Genomic DNA, 26,244 nt, shown 5'->3' with positions numbered 1-26,244 from the left:
CTGTTGCAGGTGGGTCCCCACAAATGTGGGTGCCCTGGGGGCGAGGGAGAGCAATGCTAAGTCCTGGCCCCAGGGTTGCCCCTGAGCTAGGGAGAGCCTGGGCCACAGAGAGATCAGGAGAGATCAGGAATGGGAGGCCAGCTTCTCTGGGCTGAGAGAGAGTAGAAACTGGCTTAGAATTGATGAGAAACCGGGTCCTAGTGTGTCAATAGGAACAGTGGTATCAATAGTAACAATACAGCTGCCAGCAGTTAGCTCGAGCCAGGTGCCCTTTAAGGGGCTTCTTGCAAGAAGCAGGGCCTAGCATGACTCCCATTTACAGAGGAGGAAGCGGAAGCTCAGGAAGGTTGCAGGATTTGTCCAAGGCCACACAGAGAGCAGGACCAGGATCTGAACTTAGGTCTTCTGGCTGTAGGCCCCCACGGCTTAACACTAGTTAACACCGGGGTGGTGCAGCCTTTCGCAGCTTCTGTTTGCTGCATCCCACTGCCAACCACGTGAGAAGGCCAGGCAGGCTTTGCTACTTTGCAAATTAAGAACAGGCTCGAAGGGGCTAGAGCCTGGCCCCGCCAAATCTCCAGATCCTGAGCACCTTCCTCTCCTGCTGCAGGCGCCTGGTGTGAGTCAAGGTTTCGTCTGGGGGCCAGAGACCAGGCGAGTTTCCACTGGGTGGGCCTTAAGGGAGATTCCTAGGACTCCTCCAGACACCCCGGCCACCCACACAGGCACCCAGAGAGGGCCTCTGCCAGGGACCAGCACTGGTGCCCCGGGCGGGGAAGTTGAGCAAGACTGGGCCCAGGAGGGCGCCTCCACCCCCGGGGAGGATGAGGAGGAGGAGGAGGAGGAGGCCCGAGATCAGAGGCTTCCCGGAGGCGGGAGCTGCCCGGGGATTTGGAGTAATCGAGATGCTCCAAATGTGTTTCAAGGAAAAGGTAAGGGGCTAAAGGTTGGAGGAACAGGCCCACTTGGCCTTAGAGTGAGGGCGCTGGAGGGACGGGTGGGTGGGAGGTGGTCGTCGTGGGAGTGACTTTTCTCGGGGCGGGGATGGGGGTGGAGGTGGTGACGTGATGGCAGGTCAGACCTAGATCATGCGCTTTGTCGGGGGAGGAGAGGCCGGCGCCCGGAAGAGACTAGCTCGGGCGGAAAACTGGGCTCTGCCCAGGGGGGACCCCCACCCCAAGGGGCGGAGCACCCAGCGACCGGAGCAAGTCCCTGGCGCCGCGGGGCTGGCCGCAGCGTCCCGCAGTGACCTGAGCCGGGGCCCGGCCTCCCAGGCCGCGGCCCCGCCCCCTCCCAGGCCCCGCCCCTGTGGCGCTCGGCCCCGCCCCTCTAAGGCCCCGCCCCCTCCCAGGCTCCGGGGCGCCCGTCCCAGGCCCCGCCCCTCTCAGGCCCCCCGTGGCGCTCGGCCCCGCCCCTCCCAGGCCCCGCCCCATCCCAGGCTCCGGGCGCCCGTCTCGGGCCCCGCCCCCTCCCAGGCCCCGCCCCCGCCGCCCGCGCGCAGGTAGGGAAGAGGCGGAGCGCCGGGGCCCGGCCCCCAGGAGCCACCGCCCAGCCGCCGGCCGGCGCCGCTCGGAGCTGCGTCCCGGGGCCGCGGGGCCGCAGGGAGGTGAGCGCGGGGCGAAGGGCGGAGCCGGCACGCGGCGGCCCGGCCGCAGGCGCCTTGGGGGTCCGCGGGGTCGGGCCCGAGCCTCGCCCGGGGCGGCGGTGCACGGTCCCGGGGGGGCCGCCCTGCGCAGCGCTCGGGCCCCACGTGGGCCGCGCCGGAGGCCAGAGTCGGGGCCGCCGGACCGGGTCTGCCGGTCTCCGGGGCTCGGCTGGCACAGGACGCCGAACGGGTCCCTGGGCCACGGGCCGCCCGAGGTGGGGGGCACGCGTTTGGGCAGAAGTTAAGGCCCCGGGAGGGAGCCGGGACTGGCCGGGGACGGGAGCGCGCCGTCCCGCCCTCCTCCCTGCCGAGAAGCGCCTGGCACCCAAACCCTTCCCTCCCCTTTCTCCTCGGGGCGAGGTTTGTGCTTTCAGCGTCGCCGGGGTGGGAACAGGTGCGGAGCTGGGTCCCGGCGAGGCCAGATCGGAGCTCAGAAGCTGGACCCAGAGGTCCTGACTTCTGGACTGAGGGGCTTGGGAAGGTTGGCCCCCTCCGGGGAGCCTGGGGTTGGGTTAGGGGTAGAAGAGGTGCAGTCGGAGAGGCATCTCCTCCCTCCCGTCCCGGGACGGAGGGGCACCCCAGGCCTCCCAGGTCTCGGCCCCTGCCTAACCGGCTGGAAAGCCTAAGGGGGAAAGCAGAAGGGTTGGAGCTCCTGCGAGGGTGTGTCTGAGGAGGGGAAGGCTCGCCTAATGACCCCACACGTGCCCTGCCCTGGCTGCCGGTTCCCAAATGGCTAGATTGAGGACCCCATGGTGGTGACATTGGCTGGGAAAAGGATGAGCCCAGCAGCTGTGTTCCTGTCACTCTGTGGGTAGGGTGGAGGGAAGAGGGAGGGGAGAGCGAAACTTGTTTGAGAGCAGTGGTTCTCAAGCAGGGGACTGATTTTTGGTGCCAGGAGATATTTGACCATGTCTGGAGCCATTTTGGTTGGGACAACTCAGGAGAAGGAAGTGAGTGTGGTTGTTGTTGGCATCCAGTGGGTACAGGCCAGGGATGCGGCTAAAACCAGGACAGCATCTCGCCACAAAGAATTTACCCGGCTCAAAGTGTCAGCGCCGTGCCGAAGTTCAAAGACCCAGGAGCAGCACCTGCTCCATCAAATTACTTCTCATTGACTTCCCCTGCTTGCCTCAGTTCCCCCCCGGGGTTCGGGGAGGAACAAAATAAACTTCAGTAAGATGAGAGGTGTGAGGGCAGTTATTCCTCTAGCAATAGGATTCCTTTGGTGCCATAAACCTGCCTCGTCCCTGTTCACACCACAGGCTCTGCAGGAAGCAGGTCTGGGTGCTGTGGGGGAGGAGCTGAGTCCCAGGGGCTGGGAACAGGGCTCTCTCACAGCTCAGCCCCGAAGTGCTTCACCCCTACCACAGCCTCCCATACAGGGTGAGCCAGGGCAGCCCTCAAGCTCAAATATCCCCTGGGCAGGTTGGGGAGGAGGAGGGGGAGGCTCTGTTCTCAAAGATTTTCCCAAAGCTGGATTGCTGAGACAGGCATGGATGCCTGACACCATGTGACCTGCTGGAATCTTCCCTTCTAAACTGACACCTGAGTCTTCCAGTTATGGACACCAGGAAAATAACATTCAAGGACTCAGGCTTCTAATTCCTTGTAGCTCCCGGATCTGCTTCTCTCTTGCCAAAAAAAAAAAAAAAAGTCCTCTGTGACTGTGGGAAACCAGGGTTAGACAAGAACCCCCACGGTGGGCCCCACTGCTGGCAGAGCGAGGCACCCCCTGCTCCTGGTGTTAGCCAAGTGCTAGGCCCTGGGGAACCCCAGTAGGGACAACTCCGGTTTAAGTGTTGGTCCAATTCTCAGGGGATGGCGGTGGAGGGCTGTTCTAGAAAGGTGAGATGGAATGAAGCAGCTGTCTGTGCCCAGGAGCCCAGACCACCCACTGCTCCCCCTTCCTGTTTTCTGACAGTGTCCATTGCCCCCATCCTGTTCACTTCTGTACCCTGGCCTCCTGGCCTGGGAACTCTGGCAGGTGGCAGTTTCTGGTTGGTGTTTTTGTTTTTGTTTGCTTTTAAGTTTATTTTTTTAAAGATTTTATTTATTTATTCATGAGAGAGAGGCAGAGACACAGGCAGAGGGAGAAGCAGCCTCCATGCAAGGAGCCTGATGGGGGACTTGATCCTAGGACCCCGGGATCACGATCGGAAGCAAAGGCACACAGACCCTCAACCACTGAGCCACCCAGGTGTCCCTGCTTTTAAGTTTAAAGGGCTGGAGTGGCACTCCCCTCTTTTTGTTGAACCACAAACTGCAACAGTGACTTCTATCTTTAGTGTGTTTCTCATGGCACAAAACCACACTCAAGACTAGCACCAAGCCGGTCAGGAATTAAGCAGCAGAGCCTGATATGGAACCTGGGCCCTGGCTCCCAGGCCCAGCCCTAAAACATTGTGCCTCCCTGCTGGAAAGCCACCAGCTGGCTCCTGTCTGGTTGGCTCATTTGCGCACCATGGCTGTATGTGGTGTGAGACACACACACTGCCTGAGCGGGGACCTCTGTTCCTCTCAGAGGAGGGATTAATCACACTGCAGATACATCACGGAGGCCGCTGGGGTCTGAGGCTGGCTCTTCATCAGTGGTGATGTTTTTACTGGTGGCCACAGCTCTTCACAGGGTTTCTGTCAACTTGCCATAAACCATGTCAGATGGAACAGCAGGTAAGAGCAGGAAGGAGTCAAGGGGGCGTGTCTGTGCATGCACGTACCTGTTCCTGTCCAGGTGACTTGAATGAGGGTGCCTGGCTGGCTCAGTTGGGAGGGCATGGGACTCAATCTTGGGGTCATAAGTTTGAGCCCCACATTGGGTGTACCGACTACCTAAATAAGACTTAAAAACAAAACAGAACAAAAACAGGTGACTTGAATGAGCTACCTGGCACTTCTCTCTGGTTCAGGATGGGCAGGGGCAGGATTGGGGTGGCCCCGGCCTCTCACCTGTCCCGGGGTGCAGCATCTGGAGAGAGGTCCTCTCTGGGCTGCCTCCTCCCTGTCCCCGCCCCCCCGCCCCGGGTCTGTATCACCCACTTTGGAGTAGCTAGCCTTCGGTGTTGTCCCGGCCCCCCGGGGGGATTTCCAGGGTGAGCTCACACATCTCCCAGTTTCCTATCAGCCGAGCCAAGCTGGGGGAGGACTGACAGCGCCGGCTGGGAGTGCAGGCTAACCTCTCACGTGGTGGCTAGGTTGGGGAGGTGACCAGGATACAGGCTGGAAGGAGTCGCCCCACCTGCCCCGGCCCTGGGGGAAAATAAGGCTTTTTCCCACACAGCCCATAAAATCACTGTTGCTTCCCTATGGAAGTTAGAGCTGAGTGTAAAGAAAAATTCATCATCTTCAGGGAAGTATGAGAGCCACAGTGTCCACATTCCGTCATTGTGTAAACTTATCTGGGGACCCAGACATAAATCATTTGTTGCCAATTCAAAAGCTACCAGGGGCCTGTTGTAGGCGTGGGGTGCAGGGGGGTGGTTGGAGCTAAGTGGGCAGCACCCATCAGGGATGCTGGCCAGGACGGTGGGAGGACCTTTGGTGGGTGATTCCCAGCATGGGGAGCCAAGAAGCGAGGCCCAGAAGCTGGCAGCTGCGGTGGCCTCTGAGCTAGTGGGCAGTGGAATGAGGGTCACTTGTAGTCCGTGCCTCAGTCTCCTTGGCTGTACCGCGGGGCAGCAGCAGTCCACTGGATGGCTTGCTGTGAGGTGATGCCTGTGAAGTCCTGAGATCGGAGCTGACAGGGTAATGGCATCGTGGCTGCCGTTAGGAGCGTATCCTTGTGTCCTTGGCACAGGCTCGTGGTGAGGACGGGGTCCTGCCTCATGGGTGTTGGGGGGACTAGCTGAGAGCATACTGAGGAAGAGCAGTGCAACAGTTATCTGTCCAGGTGGCTGGTCTGGGGTGGGCGGGGGGGGGGGCTCTGCCCCACAGAGGCTGAGGGGGCTCAGATGTGGGAGTAGAGCCTCAGGACAGGATCTGCTGGCTTCTCCCAGCCCAGGGTTTTCCCTGTCTGCCTGTACGTGTGTCCTGATGAGGGGTGAGGGGGGTCACGGAGGCAGTGACCCTCAGCTCTGCTCCCTCTGGCCAGACTCTTGGGGCCAGGAACAGGGTAAGCCATTCAGAGCCTTGGTTCTCTCCTGCCTCCCATGTACGCATGGCCCTAGAGCCCGAGCCAAGAGCATCCGAGGTGGTCTCTCCCCTGACATCCAGCAAGAAGCACCTCTTCCCTCTCCAGCCGGCCCTCCCCAGGTCAGGCCTCCGGGATGGCCTCCAGGAGGCCTGGAACAGGAGGTGGGGGACCTCACTGTGGGATGGGGCAAGAGCAGGACTTGGAGCTGAAACCCGGCCTGAGCCCTTGCTCTCACCTTGTCAGATACCGGTGATGATGAGATACGGACAGCACAGCGTGAGAGAATGTTTGAGAAAGCCCTTTGATAAGCTGAGAAGAAGTAGTGCTGCCTAAGTGCCAGGTGATGTCATTTCTGCCTAGGGGACTGGGAGGAGCTCATGAGTCTCAGAAGCCCACACCTAAACTCCACCCCCACCCCCCAGCACCTTGGTCGCCACCCCACGCCCATTTTTTTGGCCGCTTTGCCTCACCAGTTCCAGGGTGGCAGGAAGCACCACCACCACCCCCTAACAATGGGACTTGGGACAGGTGACTTGACTGGTCTGAGCCTCAATTTCCCCCAGCTGTTAAATAGAGAGCTGTTACTTCCGGGGCTCTTAGCCCAGATACAGAGACTAAGTGAGCAGCGGTCAGCCAGGAATAGCAGCTACCAGTTAGTGGCCGGTGATTGTGTGCCAGGCCCTGTTCATTCGTAAGCTCATGTCATCTCTGCTGGATCCTCAGGGGTGGGGGCACATCACCCCATTTCACAGTAGAGGAAACCGAGGCTCAGAAGTGGTAACTTGCCCAAAGTCTCCCAGCAGGTAAGTGGCCAAACCAGGTTTTGAGTCCTATCTTTGTTGTCTCCCCCCTTCCCTGCCCCGCAGCCCTCCTCACTCCTCAACGAGAGAATCCACGTTGTCCCAAAGAGAGGTGGGGGGCTGCGGTGAGTAGGGATTTACAAAGCCCTGCACCCCCAGTCTGAATGGCCCGAATGGCCCATGTCCAAGTGCCCTGTAGCACTTGGGGCTGGGGCCAGCCTCTTTTGGGGAAGCAGCAAGCTCCAGGGCAGGGTTCTGGGAAGTCAGGTTTATTAGCTCTTTAATGACTGTTTACAAGCTGAAAATTGTTTGCCTGGCATGCTCCTTCCCAGCTGTGGGGCCAGCCTGGGCTTTAGGATGTGAGGGGCACCCAGAGCCCCAGCCTGAGTGTCTCAAAATGAGGGACCCAGGGCAGCCCAGGGCCTGACTTCTGGCTGGGTGACCTGGGCCAGGTGCTTCCCTCTCCATAAGCTATGGTAAGCCCTTGTGCCTTGGCTGCTTGTGCACCCAGGCTGAGCCCCAGCTAATGGTGACGAAGCCACCTAGATTTCAGATTCCTGGGGGCTACTTAGCATCTTCTGTGTAAACAGAGATGTTAAGTGTCTTGCCGAAGAGGTCACAGCATTTAGGGCTGGACCCAAGACCCTGTCTCCTTCAGCTGGACAGTGGTTTATTATTATTATTATTATTATTATTATTATTATTATTATTATTATTTATTGGCTTTATTTATTCCTGAGGAACACAGAGAGAGACAGAGACACAGACAGAGGGAGAAGCAGATCCCTGCAGGGAGCCTGATACAGGACTTGATCCCAGGACCTTAGGATCACGCCCCTGAGCCGGAAGCAGACGCTCAACAGCTCAACCGCTGAGCCACCCAGGCACCCTGGACAGTGTTTTTACTGTGTAGAGCTAGGCCACAAGGAGCCGGGTGGAAATTAGGTGGGCCCCACCCTTGCAAGCCCAAGTCAGAGCCTGGCTGTACTGAGGGTGGGTGTGTCTGGAAACAGCCTGTCACTCCTCAGTGTTGGGGAACTTCCAGCAGGAGTGAAGCAGGCCTCCCCTGCTCCCCAGCCCATGTTGAACCCCATCCTTCCCCTAACCACTGAGCTAGGCCTCTGCCAGTGGCAAGGACCAGGGAAAACCCAGTTCCCAGGGGTGCCCAGTTGGCTCAGTTGAAGGAGCACCCGGCTCTTGATCTCAGGGTTGTGAGTTCCAGCCCCATGTTGGGTACAGACATTACAAAGTGAATAAATAAACTTGGGTGGGGGGAAACACAACAAAAACCAATTCCCAGTACCTCAGGATCCTAATAGAGGCAAATCCTCTTGCATGTTTGGAGCAAAGCCAGTTTGTACTGAGTTCAGGTCAACTTGGCACCTGGTGGTGCATGCTCCCTCTGCGGGAAGCCCCCTGTGCCCTGGTGTCTGGCTCAGAAAGGACCAGGGCCTTCTGGACCCCCTGTGCCATTTCTGATTCCTCCCCTTCATGGTGATGCTCAGGGAGCAGCAGAACTGGGACAGAACGTGTCACCTTCCAGAAGAGCCTGGGCTCCCTTTCCTAAGCCACAGGGCACCCCCAGGCTCTGAGAGCTGCTGCTTTCCTGGGGTGTCGAAAGGCACCTGCATCCCTGTTCAGCTGTCGAAAGGCACCTGCATCCCTGCCTTGCGTGCTTCTATGAGCAGTTTCTGGAGACCAGAAAGTTTTGGAGGGTCTCTCTGGGAGGGCCCCCAGCAGGGCGGGTTCCAGCACTGTGTCCAGCTGGGGACACCCGGTGGCATTTAGTGCTGCCTGCCGAGGTATATTGCCAGCAGCTGCTACATCCCAGCTCAGCCAGCTTCCTGGACGCAGGGCTCCCCACAAGGAGGTGTTCACCTCTCTGCCCGCCCCACTGATGTGTGGTCCTGAGAAAGCCTGATGGTGGTACAAAGGGGTGTTGGGGTGTGCACCACTCCAAGAACCTAATTCCCCCTCCCCACTCCCGTGTGCTCAGACCCTGGACTTGGAGCCCAGCACCCACTTCCCGTGTCTGTGGTCGGCTGTGCCACCCAAGCCGCCCTAACTGGGTCACAGGGAGTCCAGAACCTGGGGTCTGCTGTGGCGAAGCTGGTGGGTGGTTAAGCCCTGAGCCTGTGCCCCTCTCCCCCTTGTTTATCTTCTGAGTTCCAGCAAAGCCCAGAAAGGTGTGGGGGGTGGAGACATAGGGGCTCTGGGGCAAGGACCCTCTAAGTAGGACCTCTCCCTGTGGGAGGGGTGCAAACCCACAGGAGCTTTCAGTTTTCCTCTCCATTGGGGCCAGCTGGGCTAAAGAAGCAATGCAGTCTGTGCTGCGGTCTTGGGGCTCTGGGGGAGTGGGTGGGTGCAGTCCTGAGGGAGTGGGTGCAGCCCTGGGGAGTGGGTGGGTGCAGCCCTAGGGGAGTGGGTGCTCGCAGCCCTGGGGGAGTGGGTGCTCGCAGCCCTGGGGGAGTTGGGTGCTCGCAGCCCTGGGGGAGTGGGTCCTCCCTGGGAGTGGGGGGCAGCTCCCTGTAACCAGTGAGCAAGTCTGAGCTCGTGGTCTCGAGGGGGCCACCATACCCCCTTTCCCCGCATCCCGTCTTCCTGCGTCCTGTCCCGGCCCCCCAGCGTCTTCCCCACTCCTCTGCCCTTTGCTCCGGCCCGCTCTTGGCAGCGCAGGGAGGTGTCGGTGAGTCACTGGCCACTGGGACACGGGTAGGCAGACCGGGTTAGGTGACAGCCTTTACATAAGCTGCTCCTTCCGGGTCTCGAGGGGTGCTGAAGCAACTTCCCTGAGGTCAGCAGAACCCCGGGTTTGGCTGGGGGTTACACAGTGGGCGAGGGCCAGCTTCCTCTGCAGCTTTCTAAAAAACGCCCTGGTTCCCAGAAGGCTGCGGGCAGGGACTGTCGGTTTCAGTTTCTGTGGCAGGGAAGCAGGGGAGAGAGGCCACTTCCTTGCTCCTGGCTGTCACCCTGTCATCCTGTGATTCATCGGGGGACAGACAGGTTCCCAGCGGCCCCAGGCCGCCTGCCTCCCTTCCCTCCGGACTGCCTATCACCCCTCAGCTCCAAGCCCAGGCCAGGTGGCGGGGGCTTTATCTCTTCGCTTCTGGGGACCTGCGCCTGTCTCTGCAGGAGGCCCCCTAACTTCCTGACCGCATCCAGTGATCAGTAGTGGTCTGCGTCTTTCCCCTGCTGGAGGGGATGCTTGTTATCCCTCCGCCCAGGGCCCCTTCCTTCCCTTTGTCCCCACTTCTGGCCACACAGGCTAAGCCCTGATGTCAGGAGCCCGTCAGCTTCCGTCTGGAGCTGCAGCTCGCTCCCTGCCCTGGTTCTTGAGGTCCTCAGAGCCTGGGGACTGTGGAGCCAGCCATCCACCGTCAGCAAGATGACCAGGGAAGCCCCCAGAAGCCTGCTGGCGTGCATCATGGTGCGCAGGTGGGGAGGAGGGAAGGGGCCTGAGCCAGACTCCTGGGCACAGATGGAACTGCGCCTGGGGGCAGGTTAGGGGACGGTGGGCCCACGTGGGCTTGGGTGGGGGCCGCCTCCAGCACCCTGCCGGAGCACCACGGCTAGAGCTCTGACACGGGAGGCTCTCTGGCCGAGGCCTTGCCTGCCCTGGCTGTCTGTCGGGATAGGGCTTAGCTGGCAGTGCCCAGCCCCCCTCGGGGGGAGACCAGACTCTGGTGGCATCGGTGAGTGCCTTCTGAGTGCATTTTGGTCCCATGTGTGATCCTGGCTGCTGGTAGCTGGGTCACTCCACTGGTGGTGGGAGCGGTGGGGGTTACGGATGTGTCAACCCGTGGTGCCTCGGGATGATTGGAACTCTGCACTTCACTTTTTCTTTGGCTCTGCCCCGCCCCCACCCCACGGTGGACCCCATCCTAAGGCCCAGAGACCCTGGGCTGGGGCTGTGAAGGCCCTTCTGTGAGGAAGGCCCCAGTGAGGCCAGGATCCAGCTTGGGCAGGTGGCAGTGGCTTTGCTGGGTGGGGCAGGTGCTCAGACGCTGCCCAAATCCCCCCACCCTGGCCCACAGCCTGGGTGCTGCGGCAGCCCCGGGATCTCAGACAGAGCAGCGGATGTGACTGTGGGCCAGGAGGAAGCCTTGTCCCAGGATGTCACAATTTCCTCTGCAGCGAGCAAGCATTTCTGGGGCGTGGGAGATATGCGTTGGACGGGGTGCTCCCAGAGCTCCAGCACTTTCTGTCTGGGTTCCTGTATGTCCTAGACTTGGGTTCTGCACCGCCCCCCCCCCGCCCCACACCACCAACTCTACCCTCTGCCCCTCGCCACCCCGAAGAAGGAGCGGGGCTTCTGGTACACCTGCCCACCATTCACCATTTCTGCACAAGTTGGGGGCAGCCTCAGGAGTAGGGGCTGTGGAAAGTGGTGTTTCGTACTAACCGTGTGGGCTTAGTGGGTGTCAAAGCTGGGCCATCACCTTGTCCAGCTCCCTTGCTTAATAGAGAAGGAGACTGAGGCGAGGCCAGGGGGTAAAACTGCCCACAGGCCAGGACTCGGCATTGCCCATGAAGATGGTGAAAATAGCCCTCAGGCACCACGCTGCTCCCCGAGGAGGCGCGGCCTCGCCTCTGCTCTCAGGGCCCGGCCACTTTTCCTGGTGGCTCCCAGAAGTGCCCCGGGGCCAGACCAGTCACCCCAGTCCTACAGCCCGAGGTCGTGTCTGCCCTTCTTTCTGTCATGACATCAGCACAGATGCCAGCAACACAGCAGGGTCCTAGGCTGAGGAAGCCCAGGCAGGGCACTATGGCTTCAGGATGGGAGGGTGGGCTGGGGAGTCTGGGCTGTGCTGGGGAAAGGGGACAGGAGGTCTAGTGGGGCTCGTCCTGGGGCAGGATCCACTCTGGTCACAGAGCCACAGCAGGGCAGAGGGTGCTTCGTGGAGCTGTCCAGAGTGGGCCACTCACTTCCTGGGCTGAGTGCAGGATGGCGGGAGATGATTTTTGTTGTGGGGCAGCCATGCCTGTCCCCACCATCTCACCTGCCTCCCATCCTGGTAGCCACTGGTAGGAGTTAACTGTTCCAGCCTGGATGCTGATGGGGTCGGGGACACCTACACACAGGCAGATGTCTGCAGTATGCTGGAGGAGGCAGGTGAGAAAGTGATTGATTTTGTCTGGTGGTGATGGCAGAGGCACCTCTTCCAGGAAGAGGTGACATTTCACCTGGCATTGCAGGTGGAGATAGGTGGAGCCTGGTATACCAGGTATAGGGCCTCCAATGAGGAAGTGGGGCCTAGGGGACCTGCAGGGCATGTGTGTCAGGTGGGGGTGGGGACAGGTTCTGAAGGGCACTGGGCGCTTACTCTGGGGAAGTGATCGGCACTGAGTTCCAGAAGGGTCCTCTGTGCTTGGTGACCTCGCGCAAGCTTGGACTCGGCAGCTCTACCCTCCCAGCCCTCCTCCACCACCTGCCTGCTTCCCTCCTTGGTGCTGGTTTCTCAGGACAGCACCTGCCTGGTGCCCTCTCACTGCACTCTGGTCCCAGGGGAGACCAGGCTGGAGAACTTTCCGTGCAGGGGCCCCAGGTGTGGCTGTTGTCTTGGAGCTGTGCCCAGAGCAGATGCAAAGTGGCCTCTGAGGGGCCTTGTCATGCCCTGAGGTGTGGGGTCAGGACTCCCAGCACTCTGGGCTAGAAGGAAGGATGCCCGAGTCTGTCGGGCAAACCTTGAAGCAGAAAGCGTCCTGGGTCCCCGGTTCTGCCTCAGATCTTCAGATCCCCCTCTGGCGCCCCCTCTGCCCCCCACCACGCCCCCGAAGTTCCTCTCTCCTGTTGTTGGAAGACTGCCGCTTTGTGAAATCAGAGGGAGGGCCTAGAGCTGCCCCCAGACTCTGGTTTGTCCCATGGCAGCCCCTCAGGCCCTTCTGGGTAGCCCCAGGCCTCTGAGGAACAGAGTTTGCAGAGTACTGTTCAGTAGAACTAAGTCCCGTCCCCCCCCCCCCACCGCAGACTGGACTCTCCTCTGTCACCCTGATAGGGGGCTGTCCTGCCCCCAGAGTGCCCTAGCTTGGAGCAGGGGGCTTCTGTTTCTCGAAGAGACCCAGCTCTTCCCCTTCCTGGCTGTGTGAGCTTGGGCAAGTTACTTAACCCCTCTAAGCTCCCACTTCTGCCCACAAAATGGGAGTGATGGGAGATAATCTACTTTGAGAGGTGTTTTGAGGACAAAGTGAGATGATGTCTGTGAAGAGCGAAGCCAGGCCTGGCCCGGCGCACCTAAAGACGTGACCCGTCCTGCCCCCAGCAGCCTTCGGAGTTCTGCTCAGTATATTATTTAAAGAGCTAATAAAACAACAATGAAACACTTCTAAATCGTTTGAGCCTTAATATGCCTTAAATATCTGCCTCCCTCTATTGGGAAGGAAATCTTAATCAGAAGATAGCCAACACTTTGTGTTTATGTTAAACGTTTCTCGTGAAGTTATGTTGAAACAGAAAAAACGTAGAGGCCCGTCCTGATTCGGGGTTCCCAACCCGGAGTGGGGGAGTCTGAGGCTAGAGCCCCTGGCTACGGCGGGTGAGTGCCCAGCCCACTGTCACAAGGAGCCCTTACTGTGGGTGGGGAGACCATACCTTTTTTTTTTTTTAAGATCTTTATTTATTTATTAGATAATTATTTATCTTTATATAATAATAATTATTTATTAGAGATAGAGAGCACGTGCACACAGGAGGGGGGAAGGGGCAGAGGGAGAGGGGGACGCAGGCTCCCCACTGAGCAGGGAGCCCAGGTGGGCTCGATCCCAGGACCCTGAGATTGTGACCTGAGCCGAAGGCAGACGCTCAACCGACTGAGCCACCCAGGCATCCCGAGAAATCTCTTTTTATTTTTTTTATTTTTAAAGATTTTATTTATTTATTCATGAGAGACAGACTGAGAGAGGCAGAGAGACAGGGAGAGGGAGAAGCAGGCTCCATGCAGGGAGCCCGATGTGGGGCTCAATCCTGGGACCCAGGATCACGCCCTGGGCCGAAGGCAGGCACTAAACCACTGAACCACCCAGGGATCCCTGAGAACATCTCTCTTAATCCCCCACCCATGAGGCCGGTGGAATTAACCCATTTTATAGATGCAGAGACTGAAGTCAGGAAGATTGACCGATGCATTTGTTCCAACACACCTGCTTGAGCCTGCCCTTCCTTCCCTACAGGCTGTGCACCACAGGAGCTGCCCTGCTTGGGCTGGAAGCACATCTGTCCACCTCTCCACGGAGCTGAGGCTTGAACCCAGAGCATCTGCATAGAGTAAAGAAGGGACCAGAACATGCTCTGAAGACGTCTTCAACAAGACCCCGGAAGCTGTGAGCTCAGCCCAAACTCTGAAGGTAGGAAGCTGGGTAGCCGGAGGGGTCTGGCTTTGCTTGCTTGTTTATTTTTCAACCAGTACGGACCAGTATACCTGGGGGCCTGCACTCTGCTGGAGTTGGAGATGCAACAGTGAATAAGGCAGAGAGAGGGAGGTGAGCAGGGTAAAGCGATGGAGAGGCTCGAAGCAGGGCCAGAGGGCTGCATCAGGCAGTCAGAGAGGGCTCCTCGGAGGAGGTGGCACTCATGCTGGAACCAGAATGATAGGAAGGAGCTACCTGCTCCGATGTGTGGAGATCTGATGTGGGGATGGAGGGCCGAGCATAGACAGAGGCCTAATGTTGATGGAGCACCTGCCTGAGACATTTTTTTAACAGCTTCGTTGAGTTATAATTCACATTTAGCCCATTTAATCTGCATAAACTACATCCATGCAAAGGGTACAGCTCAGTGGTTTGTAGCATATTCACAGGCAGGTGCAACCATCACCACGGGCAGCTTCAGAACATTTCCGTCGCTTCAGAATGAGACCCAGCCTTTAGGTGCTGTCCCTCCCGGGCCCTCAGCGACAGCCGATCCTCCCGTCTCTGTAGAGCTGCCTGTCGCAGCCTTTCATATGGATGGACTCCTAGAGTACCTGGTCTTTTGTGTCCGGCTTCTCTCGATTAGCAGAATATCCTTAAGGTTCACGCACGCGGGACCCTGTGTCGGTGCTTCACTCCTGCTTGTGGCTGACTCGTAATCCCATTGGGTGGATGTCCCACGTTCTGTTTATCTGTTTGTCGGTGGCCATTTCAGTTGTTTCCACCTTTTGGCTCCGATGAACGTGCCGCCGTGAACATTCCTGAACAAATTTCTGTGTGCATACATCGCCTGAGTGTGCAGCATGCGTACTGTCATTTGACGCTCAGGGTGCCTTTCTGGGGGGAGGTCCTTCCCCCATCATAAGGGGAGGACATGGGTGACCTGCGGTCAAGTGCGGGTCCAGCCCAGACCACCAAGCTGCAGTGTGCTTTTGACCATGACCCCTCAGCACCTCCTAGCAGGGCTTAGCAGGTGCTAGACAGTGAGGGTCCTAGAGTGGCCGGGTCAGGGGCAAGGAAGACACAAATCCCCCCGGGGAGCCCCAGCGGCCCCAGTCAGAGGCTTGGACTTTTTTTTTTTTAATTTTTATTTATTTATGATAGTCACAGAGAGAGAGAGAGAGGCAGAGACACAGGCAGAGGGAGAAGCAGGCTCCATGCACCGGAAGCCCGATGTGGGATTCGATCCCGGGTCTCCAGGATCGCGCCCTGGGCCAAAGGCAGGCGCCAAACCGCTGCGCCACCCAGGGATCCCAGAGGCTTGGACTTTAAGTGAGAACAGGAGGGGCGCCTGGGTTGCTCAGGGCGCCTGGGTGTCTGAGCGTCTGCCTTTGGCTCAGGGCATGATCCCAGATCCCAGGTCCTGGATCGAGTTCTGCATCGCGCTCCCTGCATGGAGCCTGCCTCTCCCTCTGCCTGTGTCTCTGCCTTTCGGTGTGTCTCATGAATAAATCAATAAGATCTTTAAAAAAGAAGTGAGAACAGGAAATCGTGGTACAGTGTTGGGCAGAGAGTGATGTGGTGTGATTGGTGCTCTTCAAAGGTGACTTCTCTTGCTGCGTGGCAGATGGTTTCGAGGGTAGGGGGCTCGAGGGGCAGCAGGTGGAGTGGTCAGGAGGCCGCTGTGATCCTTCAGGTGAGAGGACATGGTGGCTCTGGTGGGCTGTGTATGGAGGGACAGACAGACTTGGGATGCATGTGGCTGCTGTGTCACCCTTCCATCCCACGTTGGCCCCACATGCCCTTTCCTGGAGGGCTCCTGTGTGACTCTCCCCGGGTCTGCTGCGCACACCCAGGGTCGGTACCGCCTCAGCAGGCAGACACGGGGTCCCTGGCCTTATACTAGGGGAAGAGAGACCAAACCTGCTCTAGCAGCTTTGAGAAGAGGGGAGGGTATGAAATAGCTAAAGACTTTAGCCAGAGGGATCCCTGGGTGGCGCAGCGGTTTGGCGCCTGCCTTTGGCCCAGGGCGCGATCCTGGAGACCCGGGATCAAATCCCACATCGGGCTCCCGGTGCATGGAGCCTGCTTCTCCCTCTGCCTGTGTCTCTGCCTCTCTCTCTCTCGCTCTCTGACTATCATAAGTAAAAAAATAAAAAAAATTAAAAAAATTAAAAAAAAAAAGGGTAGCTCAGTCTGTATGTGCTGATGGGGCCAGATGAGCATGCTATGGAAGAAAACGTGTGATGTGAGGGTAAAATTTTAAGTACGTGTGTCCTTTTCTAGGTGCCAAGAGGTCTTTCCTAGAAGACAGGGTGGCAGGCAGATTATGAGTTTACTTTATAATCACTTTATAATCATCTGAGTCTTTTTTGTCTTTGCAGTGAGCATATGCCACTTCTTATCTTTGGGATTAACATTTTTCCTCCAAGAAAAGAAAAAATGTACCAAACAGGTGGCAGTTTCAGTTACCTTTGAAAAAGGAACCAGGCCGCCCCGGGGACAGGAACCAGCTTGGTGGCTTTCCCATCTATCTGGCAATGAGGCTGAGCTACCACTTCCTCGCTAGAAACCCAGGGATGGCTACCCAGAGAACCACCCTTCCCTGCACAGCTGGGGACCTCCTGATTGTGGCTAGGGCACCAGGTTGCCCTGGAGCCTTCTCATCTTCCACCAAGCCCTGCCCCAAGGTCAAAGGCAGGGCTCCTGGGCCCAAGAAGCTACCTTCTGGCCCCAGGCCTACCTTGACCAAACTGACAAGGCAGCCCAGGTCTCTGTCCCTCTGTCCTTTGCCCTCAGGCTCCTCTCTGGCTGTGGTTCTTGCCTGAAGCAGAGACCCCCCAATGGAAGGAGGTAGAAAGGTGGGGATTTCCCAGGCCCCTGCTGGCCTGGAATACAAACAAAGGACAGAAATAGAACCACTTGCGATACCCCACCCAGTTCAGGTTCAGTCTGTCACGCTGCTTAGACTCTAGAATTAGATTTGACCGACTTTCTGCAGGTTGTTCTCAGCCTGGGCTGCCTGCCCTGGCACCTGGGTGTCCCCAGGTCCCCTTCTGTCTTGCCACCTATCGACACACTCATGCCCCCTCTCCCGGTCTCCATTCCAGCCGGCCCACCATGGACTCCACTGACAAGAATGGTGAGAGCGTCTCCTCCGTGTCCAGCAGCCGCCTGCAGAGCCGGAAGCCGCCCAACCTGTCCATCACCATCCCACCACCCGAGGCCTCGGCCCCTGGCGAGCAGGCCAGCATGCTGCCCCAGGTAAGGGGGCAGCCTGGAGGCTCGCTGCCCTGCCACAAGCGACAGCTGTGCCCACACGACACCTTTGAGCAGAGGAGGCCCCTTCTGCCTGTGTCACCCCTGATTTAGCCCATGCCCCCTCCTCCCTGGCCCCAGACGTCACGGAGTGGGCTCTGGGCGCAGGAGCTGCGTCTCCCGGTGGTCAGTGGAAGCTTCGAGAAAGGCTCCCGGTTCCAGCAGGACCAGCTCTTTCCATTTCCTGCCCGGGCCAGCCACCCCCAGCCCGAGGAGCCCCGCACCCTGGGCATCGGCAGCCTGACCCCGCAGTGCCCGGCTCCCGTGGAGGATGGAAATGAAGATAGGCTGGACCGAGGCTCCATAAAGGGCTTATTGAGAACAGCCTTGAAACAGTGTCCTGGGGCATAAAAGGGGTGCTGTGTTGGTGCCACCCACTCGCCCTGGGGGCTCTTTTGCATGCAGGGAGCCAGCGGGGAGCACTGGGTAGGGAGTTAGGAAATCACGCTAGGGTTCATCGAAGAGTGTAAAGAATGGTGACTTTACACTCGGAAGGAAAGCGGCTCAGGTGTCTAAATTGGGGGTGAGGTGCGTTCTCGGGGTTCTCACATAGGGAGCTGAAGAGGAGAGAGCCCGGGATCTGGGCTCCACCAAGCCCCAGCCTGTCCTCCCACCCCACCACCCACAGAGGCCCAGGAACCCGGCCTACATGAAGAGCGTCAGCCTCCAGGAGCAGCGGGGACGATGGCAGGAGGGCAGCTCGGAGAAGCGCCCTGGCTTCCGCCGCCAGGCCTCCTTGTCCCAGAGTATTCGCAAGTGAGCACCTTCCCACCACCCCCCTGCCCCTACCAGCAGCCCCGTGGACCTTGGCTGGGCATGGCCACCCCGGTCCCCTTCCTAGAAGGGGTAGGCAAGCCTTTGTGAGCAGCACCCCTGACAGAGCTGGAACATGCATGTTATAGGGGGGAAACTGAGGCCCAACAGGGACGCATGCCATGTAAAGTCACAGTGCGGAGGCTGGGGTGGGGGGGTTCAGGGAGTGGGGATGTGGGGTGGCACTGGCCCTCAGGGTGCCCCCCAGACCCTGCCCAGCCCAGCTCCGGCTCTGGACTCTGTTCCACCCTATCATGTGGTCACTGGGTACCAACCCGGGGGCAAAACGGGAGCCGACCCGCTGCACGCACCTGTGCCCTGTCACCTCCCGTCACTTCCCCTGCACACACCTCCCGTCACCCCTGTATGTGCCCTGTCCTGCTTCCGTTGTCGTCACCTTCATTACGCCTTCACAGCCGCCTTGTCTGTCTGCTCCCGCAGGGGCACCGCCCAGTGGTTCGGGGTCAGCGGCGACTGGGAGGCCAAGCGGCAGCACTGGCAGCGCAGAAGCTTGCATCACTGCAGCGTGCGCTACGGCCGACTCAAGGCGTCGTGCCAGCGGGACCTGGAGCTCCCCAGCCAGGAGGTGCCTTCCTTCCAGGGCACCGAGTCTCCCAAACCCTGCAAGATGCCCAAGGTGGGCTCCCCTGGGGTCGCGAGGGGCGGGCCTCCGCACCAGGGCCCCCCCCCCCGCCCCATCAGCTCTGCTCACTACCTCCATCCCTCCCAGATCGTCGACCCACTGGCCCGTGGCCGGGCATTCCGCCACCCGGATGAGGTGGACAGGCCCCATGCCCCACACCCGCCGCTGACCCCGGGGGTCCTGTCCCTCACCTCCTTCACCAGTGTCCGCTCTGGCCATTCCCACCTGCCCCGCCGCAAGAGGATGTCCGTGGCCCACATGAGCTTTCAGGCTGCCGCTGCCCTCCTCAAGGTGACGATCCCTCCCCGCCTCTGCCCTGCCCCCATGGTGTCCCCCTCCCCTCCGCAAAGCATCCCCCCGAGAGCCTACCAGGTACGTCCTTCCTTCCATGCTCAGGGCAGTGGGTGCACCAGGTTCCCTGGCAGGAAGAGGGCCCTGCAGCTCAGGAGCCTGGCCATGGCCTCCCAGCCCCAGTGCTCCATAGCTGGGGAAGCCAGTGCAGGCACCACCCTTTGCCCAAGTTCACAGCGCCTAGGATGTGCTGAGTGTGTCGCTGCCCTGCAAGAGCCCCCAGCCCGGAGGGTACAGGTGTCGCTATTCGGTGTGATGACTGCTAGGGCCTCTGCGAGAGGGGCTGATGTCAGGACAGGCACTCAGGCTGAGCCCAGAAAAATAAGGAGAAGCTCCCCAGGGAAGGAAGGAAGGAAAGGAATGGTGTTCTCAGCCAAGGGAAGGGGCCCTGCGAAGGCCTGGAGGGGCGTGTGGTCAGATGTGGTTTTAACAAGGGGTGCTCCTAGGAGGGGGTGGCAGCAGGTTGGGGTCAAAGAGGCAGATGGGCCTGGCATGCTGTGCCAGGGCACTGCGTCTGGGGAACGTGGCCCGAGTTTGGGGAGGAAGGGTGCAGAACGAGTGGTGGCAAGCTCGCTGCCCAAGCCAGAGGGCAGGAAGTCAGCAGGGAGAGGATAACCGCAAACCTTGGAGAGACCGGTGGGTTTGGGGCTACAGAAGCTTCCTGGCCTTCCTCGCCTTCTCCTGCAGACACTGTGCTCTGGGTAGGGTCCCATCTCCCAAGGCTTGACAGTTCCTTCAGAGGAGGGAGCAGTGCTGGCACCTGACCTGGACCTGATGCCCGTGCCTCTGCCCTGTCACAGGGACGCTCTGTGCTGGATGCCACGGGACAGCGGTGCCGGGTGGTCAAACGCAGCTTTGCCTACCCCAGCTTCCTGGAGGAGGACGTGGTCGATGGGGCAGACACATTTGACTCCTCGTTTTTTAGTAAGGCAAGCATGGGGTGTGGGCCTTGGGACCGGGTATGGGGTGGCCTGGGAGTTAGGAGAGATGACCTGGCCTTGATCATCCTGTGCCGGGAGCCCCTGAGAGGTCCAAAGGTCCATTGGTGGGACAGGGTGTGCCATGTCCTGGAACTCCTGGGCCCCTGCCCTTCTGTCGACCTGGCAGGGCAGGGTGCCGGCCAGGAAAGTCACTGTCAGGGCTGACGGGCACCCGCCTTCCCCTTCCCTCCCACAGAGCCCGTCTAGCTTTGATCTGTCCTTGAATTGAGCTACGGGGAGCAGTATTTGGGACAGTGACTCCTCACGCTGTCTTTTTCTGTGTCCCCCGCTCCACCCCACCCCAGGAAGAAATGAGCTCCATGCCCGATGACGTGTTTGAGTCTCCCCCACTCTCTGCCAGCTACTTCCGGGGGATCCCACGCTCGGCCTCCCCGGTCTCCCCCGATGGGGTGCAGATCCCTCTGTGAGTTCTGAGCATCCTTCCTCCGGGTGCAGGGAGATGGCACAGCGGGGAAGGGCTCCCCAGACTGCCAGGGCCCCCTTCTGGGATGTGTGGGAGGGGACAGCAGGCTGAGAGCCGTCCCGCACCAGGAAGGAGTACGGCCGAGCCCCGGTCGCTGGGACCAGGCGTGGCAAGCGCATCGCCTCCAAGGTGAAGCATTTCGCCTTCGACCGGAAGAAGCGGCACTACGGCCTGGGCGTGGTGGGCAACTGGCTGAACCGGAGCTACCGCCGCAGCATCAGCAGCACCGTGCAGCGCCAGCTGGAGAGCTTTGACAGCCACCGGTGAGCGGGCCGACAGGCGAGGTGGCAGGGACCGTGGGCTGCGCTCCTCGCTCTCGGGAGCCCCTCGGGTGTAGACAGAGGGGAGGGGGGCCGAGAACCACCCCCCCGGAGTTCTAGGAGCTTGCAGACCCCCCGGGACCCCCCCTCCTGCAGCACCCCTTATTCCACAGGTGTTTAGTGAGCAGCTCCTGTGGGAGAGGAGAGCAGGGACAAGTCCTCACGGTTACCCTATGAGCATGCATGTCACCTGGAAGGGCCCGCGGGTGCTTGCTGTCTCTTCACCCTCCTTGCTCTCTTGGCCTGTATCCTTAGCCCAGCTCCCAACAGCAGTCAACAAGCATTCATTGAGCGCCATCACACAGGCGCTGGAATAGCCCCACTGGGAGGGACAGGGAGGACAGGATGGGCCAGAGACACAGTTAGAAGCTTTATGAGTGAGGGGACTGTGGGGGAGACCAGAGGGTTGAGGAGGGGCAGTTGTCACAGCATGCAACGGGTAGTGAGCCAATACATCAAACCCAAAATCATAAAAAATGAATAACAAGTGTAGCAAGCGTCCCAGGAGGACAGAGAATGAATGGACGGCTTGGTGGGGGAGGGGTGCCGTCAGCATGGGCAGGAGTTAAATGGGTAGAGAGAGATGTGAAGAGCATCTCTGGCAAAGGAAACCCCATGTGCAAAGGCCCTGGGGCTGCACGGATCCTGGTTTGTTCCAGGAGCTGTAAGAGTTGGAGAAGGTGGGCAGGCACAGGAAGGCCTTGCAGCCAGTAGGAGGTGATGTTAGACCTTATTCCAAGGGGAGGAGGAAGCCGTCTAAGGGTTTTAAGCTGAGGGAGAGACACTCAGAGTTACATTTTCAAAGTCACTGTGGTGAAGGGTACGTTGGAGGGGACTAAAGGGGGAGGGGAGAGAGCAAGTGAGAGCTGATGGGGGCTGGGCTCAGCAGGCTGAGGGTTGAGATGTGGGTTCTTCTCTGCTGACCTGGGGTCCCTGTCCCCAGGCCCTACTTCACCTACTGGCTGACCTTCGTCCACATCATCATCACGCTGCTGGTGATTTGCACGTATGGCATCGCACCTGTGGGCTTTGCCCAGCACGTCACCACCCAGCTGGTAAGTCAGGCTAAGAAAGGGGTGCTCCCCGCTGAGGGTCCCAGCATCATCAGCCGTGGAATCCCTCCCATGGCCACACCTGGAGGAGTGCTCAGGGCTCACCATAACTATACCCGTTGACCCTATCTTGGGGACCCTACCCTGGGATGGGGAAACCCCTGACCCCCCACTCCCTCTCCTGCCCCAGGTGCTCAGAAACAAAGGTGTGTATGAGAGCGTCAAGTACATCCAGCAGGAGAACTTCTGGATTGGCCCCAGCTCGGTGAAGAGCCCAGGGGGATGGGACAGCATCTCAGTGGGGAGCCCCGGGGCCCTGTCATCCCCTCAGCTGGGCGAGGGGTCGGCTTGCCCAGGGGACTTTCAGGGGAAACTCAACAGAGTTGAGCCGGTCCGGGCCCAAGCTCACTCTTTTCCCTCCCCCAGATTGATTTAATCCACCTGGGAGCCAAGTTCTCCCCCTGCATCCGGAAGGACCAGCAGATTGAGCAGCTGGTGCTTCGAGAGCGAGACCTAGAGCGAGACTCGGGCTGCTGTGTCCAGAACGACCACTCGGGCTGCATCCAGACCCAGCGGAAGGACTGCTCGGTGGGCCAGGGCCCCCAACCCCACCAGCCCCTCTCCAGTCCTGTGCACCATCTTCACTCACCCTAGCCTAGAGGAGGGGACCTCAAGGACAATGACCATCCCCTCCCTCCTTCTGGCCCCACACACCCCGTACATGGCCCAGCACAGGGAGCGTGCCAACCTTCCCAGCCCCAGAGAAGCAAAAGAAGTGGCATTCCCAGGTCTTGGGAATGTCAGCCAGGGTAGAGGTCTGGGAGACGAGCCTGAGCCCTGGGGACCAGGGGATGACTTGCTGTCCTGGAGGGTCCCTTGCCCACACTAATGGGGATGGCATTGTCCTACTCACAACCAACCCCCCTCTATCTTCCAGGAGACTTTGGCCACTTTTGTCAAGTGGCAGGATGATACGGGGCCCCCCATGGACAAGTCTGATCTGGGCCAGAAGCGGACATCAGGAGCCGTGTGTCACCAAGACCCCAGGTACCGTCCCAGGTGGCCCACAGCTGGGCTGTGAGAAGGTGGGGTTGAGTGTCCCATCCGTGCGTCCTACAGGGAAGTTGGTGGGTGGGTGTGGCAGGCTGGGGGAGGGGGCACAGGCACAGGTCCTCATTCCACCCCACCCCTGCCGAACTCTGCCTCCAGAACCTGTGAGGAGCCAGCCTCGAGCGGTGCCCACATCTGGCCTGATGACATCACCAAGTGGCCAGTGAGTGTCTGGGGTGGAGAGCGGTCTAGGAAGGGCAGGCTGGGTGCCCACTGCGGCGCAGGCCCAACCCAGCATCCGTGTCCCTCCCGCAGATCTGCACGGAGCAAGCCAAGAGCAATCGCACCGGCTTCCTGCACATGGATTGCCAGATCAAGGGCCGGCCGTGCTGCATCAGCACCAAGGGCAGGTCAGCCGGTGCCCCGCCCGGAGCTCCCCGTGCTCCCCGGTCACCACCCACCGCCCGCACTAGCATCCTCCCTCCCCGACTCCGGGAGCTTGCAGGATGAAGGGGAGCTTGCCCCAGAGCTAGGGTCCCTGCAGAGGGGTGCCCCTTTCTGCCCACGGGCAGGTGCCCTCGGGGCCGTGATGTACCCCCTTGCCTCCCTGTCCCCCCAGCTGTGAGATCACCACCCGGGAATACTGTGAATTCATGCACGGCTATTTCCATGAAGAGGCAACACTGTGCTCCCAGGTGAGGCCGGGCCTGCTGGGGCCCTGAGCATGAGGTGAGTGTGGCAGCCTGCTGGGGCCGGCCTCGTGCTTCCCTCCCGCCGCAGGAATCTGGCTCTGCACACCGCCTCTGCCCCCACAGCAGGGCCAGCTGGGTCACAGGTGCTGACCGCCCGTGCTTGCCCTCAGGTGCACTGCTTGGACAAGGTGTGTGGGCTGCTGCCCTTCCTCAACCCCGAGGTCCCGGATCAGTTCTACAGGCTCTGGCTGTCTCTGTTCCTCCACGCTGGGTAAAAGGCCCCTTGCTGCCCGCCCCACCCACACTGTGTGGTGCTTCCCCCCCCCCGCCCCTCCCCTGTACCCCTACCCCTGCCCCTCTGGCTGGCAGCCAAGGGCAGACACGGACCAGCGGATGCCTGACATGTCCCCCTCCCCAGCGTGGTGCACTGCCTCGTGTCCGTGGTCTTCCAAATGACCATCCTGCGGGACCTGGAGAAGCTGGCCGGCTGGCACCGCATCGCCATCATCTTCATCCTCAGTGGCATCACCGGCAACCTCGCCAGTGCCATCTTCCTCCCGTATCGGGCGGAGGTAGGGCCTCGGGGGATGGGCTGGGAGGGCCAGCTCTGCTGCTTCCCCCCACTTTCCCTGTGGGCCTGCCCGAGGGACTCACGGCCCCTCCCCGGCCAGGCTCGACAGCAGGTGCACAGCTAAGCCGTGGGCTTATTGGCTGATCCCCTAATCCCTGGGTGTGAGGGAACGGCGATGCCCCCGAGTCATGCTCAGGCTTCACTGCCAGAAAGACTCTCCCAGACCCCGTCCCTCACCTTGTTCCCCTCCTCTGCTTCATTTCTCTTCGTGATTGTGACCCTGCCTGCCAACCCGCGTGTCACATTATCTGTGGGTTGAGCTGTATGAAATCTCCAGTGTGCACCGTTCACGACCCACAGAAACAGCGGCAGGTTTTCCATCAGGTCAACCCAACGCCCTTGGCGTTCGGTGTCTGTCCGTCCTGCCCTGTGCTGCCCGGATAGGCCTGTCTGTCCTGCTTACTGCACGGACCACACACCGGGCACACAGTCGGTCCTCAGTGTTTGCAGAAAGCTGGGGGTGCCACGAGCCCCACTTTGGTCCAGGAGCCTCAACGTCCGGGCCCCCAGCCCTGGGAGGAGCCCTCCCGTAGGCTGGCTGACCCAGGTCCCAGTGCCCCAGCCGGGCTATGCCCAGGCTTTGCACCCGGTGCCTGGGAGTGACGCTGTCCCCCTCCCCTCCACCCCCCTCCCCGCCCGGCTCAGGTGGGCCCTGCAGGCTCGCAGTTCGGCCTCCTCGCCTGCCTGTTCGTGGAGCTCTTCCAGAGCTGGCAGCTGCTGGAGCGGCCCTGGAAGGCCTTCTTGAACCTGTCGGCCATCGTGCTCTTCCTCTTCATCTGTGGCCTCCTGCCCTGGATCGACAACATCGCCCACATCTTCGGCTTCCTCAGCGGCCTGCTGCTGGCCTTCGCCTTCCTGCCCTACATCACCTTCGGCACCAGCGACAAGTACCGCAAGCGGGCCCTCATCCTGGTGTCGCTGCTGGTCTTCGCCGGCCTCTTCGCCTCTCTCGTCATCTGGCTCTATGTCTACCCCATCAACTGGCCCTGGATCGAGTACCTCACCTGCTTCCCCTTCACCAGCCGCTTCTGCGAGAAGTACGAGCTGGATCAGGTGCTGCACTGACGCCTGCCCAGCGGGGTTGGGCCCTGCTGCCTGTCTGCAGCACTCCGCCCCCCAGAGACCCGCTGCCAGGGCCCAGGCCCTCCCTCCAGCAGGTGAGGCCCGCGGTGACAGTCACAAAGGAGGGCCCCCTGCCTTCCCACCACTCCCCTGCCGGCAGGACCCCTGCCTCTGGGTGGCCTTTCATCCTCGGCTTTGCCGATCTGCCCCCACCCCCTCCGGGCCTCTACTCTTGCCCCCACCCCCCCGCCCACCACACGTGCCATTACTGTGAGCCTGCCCTCCCTGGGACGTGCCCAGGGTTCCCACCAGGCTCCCGTCCCTGCCTCACCACGGCCAGCCCTCCTTCCCCTTCCTCCTCCCCTCCCTGCCCTGTGAGCCAGGACCCCTTATTCAGCAGTGGCCCGGGGAGCCTGTCCTAATGCTCCTGGCCAGACGCGTGGGAAAGGCTCTGCCGTGGTCTGGAGCAGAGAAAGAGGAAGGACACACAGCTGGGGAGCTGAGAGCCTTGGCTTGTTTGTCCCAAATAGGCTGTCCCCTCCGTCTGGCCTGGTCCTCCCTCCCACAGACAGTCAGTGTTCTGTCTTCTGGGGCTGGCTCTGAGGAGGCCGCCCTACCCCACGCGATGGGGGGCCTGCCTGGTGGGGAGGGGGACGGGCCACCTCGAGGACCCTCTCCCAGGGGTTGCCCAAGGCCCAGTCAGGCCCGTTTTTTACTGGTTTATATTATGGTTCTAATTTTTTAAAGTAACGCTAACTTTATATGGATGGTGTCTCAAGTGTATTAAATGATATTCTCTAGAAGTATCGTTTTTTGACCTGGGGGACTCTAGCAGAGTGAAAACTGGGGCTTTTTTTTTTTATCGGTGGGGGAAGGGGGTCAGCCATGAGCTCAGGGGCAGGGCCTTGGCCCAAAGGGAGGGTATTTTCA

General features: G+C 60.1%; 1 protein-coding gene across 4 annotated transcripts; it reads left to right on the top strand.

Moving 5' to 3' along the window:
• The first annotated feature begins 865 nt into the window (after positions 1–865).
• Positions 866–26,117, top strand: RHBDF2 (rhomboid 5 homolog 2). Of its 4 annotated transcripts, none has more exons than XM_055323069.1 (19): positions 866–932; positions 13,742–13,915; positions 17,029–17,182; positions 17,865–17,992; positions 18,491–18,686; positions 18,780–18,983; positions 19,844–19,972; positions 20,329–20,447; positions 20,576–20,770; positions 21,771–21,882; positions 22,070–22,144; positions 22,306–22,467; positions 22,817–22,926; positions 23,089–23,152; positions 23,245–23,339; positions 23,549–23,624; positions 23,792–23,892; positions 24,040–24,193; positions 24,898–26,117. In XM_055323069.1, exons 3-19 carry the CDS (start codon positions 17,039–17,041, stop codon positions 25,315–25,317), a joined length of 2,484 nt encoding a protein of 827 aa, XP_055179044.1. In that variant the 5' UTR covers positions 866–932; positions 13,742–13,915; positions 17,029–17,038; the 3' UTR covers positions 25,318–26,117. The 4 variants fall into 4 exon arrangements, with proteins under 4 accessions (XP_055179044.1, XP_055179017.1, XP_055179036.1 ...); XM_055323042.1 differs by lacking the exon at positions 866–932 and adding an exon at positions 1,533–1,606; XM_055323061.1 differs by lacking the exon at positions 866–932 and adding an exon at positions 3,550–4,315.
• The last annotated feature ends 127 nt before the right edge of the window (positions 26,118–26,244 follow it).

Source organism: Nyctereutes procyonoides, unplaced genomic scaffold, assembly GCF_905146905.1.
Source record: "Nyctereutes procyonoides isolate TBG_1078 unplaced genomic scaffold, NYPRO_anot_genome, whole genome shotgun sequence".
NCBI classification, from domain to species: Eukaryota; Metazoa; Chordata; class Mammalia; order Carnivora; family Canidae; genus Nyctereutes; species Nyctereutes procyonoides.
The sequence above is the reverse complement of the archived record's forward strand: the minus strand, read 5'-3'. Positions and strand labels throughout refer to the sequence as shown.

Bases quoted from the DNA above. Each gene is read 5' to 3' on its own strand.
- RHBDF2 (XM_055323069.1), top strand. From the start codon at position 17,039: ATGGACTCCACTGACAAGAATGGTGAGAGCGTCTCCTCCGTGTCCAGC. The intron at 18,984-19,843 runs GTGACGATCCCT...GCCCTGTCACAG, and splicing joins CTGCCGCTGCCCTCCTCAAG to GGACGCTCTGTGCTGGATGC. The intron at 22,927-23,088 runs GTACCGTCCCAG...CTCTGCCTCCAG, and splicing joins GTGTGTCACCAAGACCCCAG to AACCTGTGAGGAGCCAGCCT.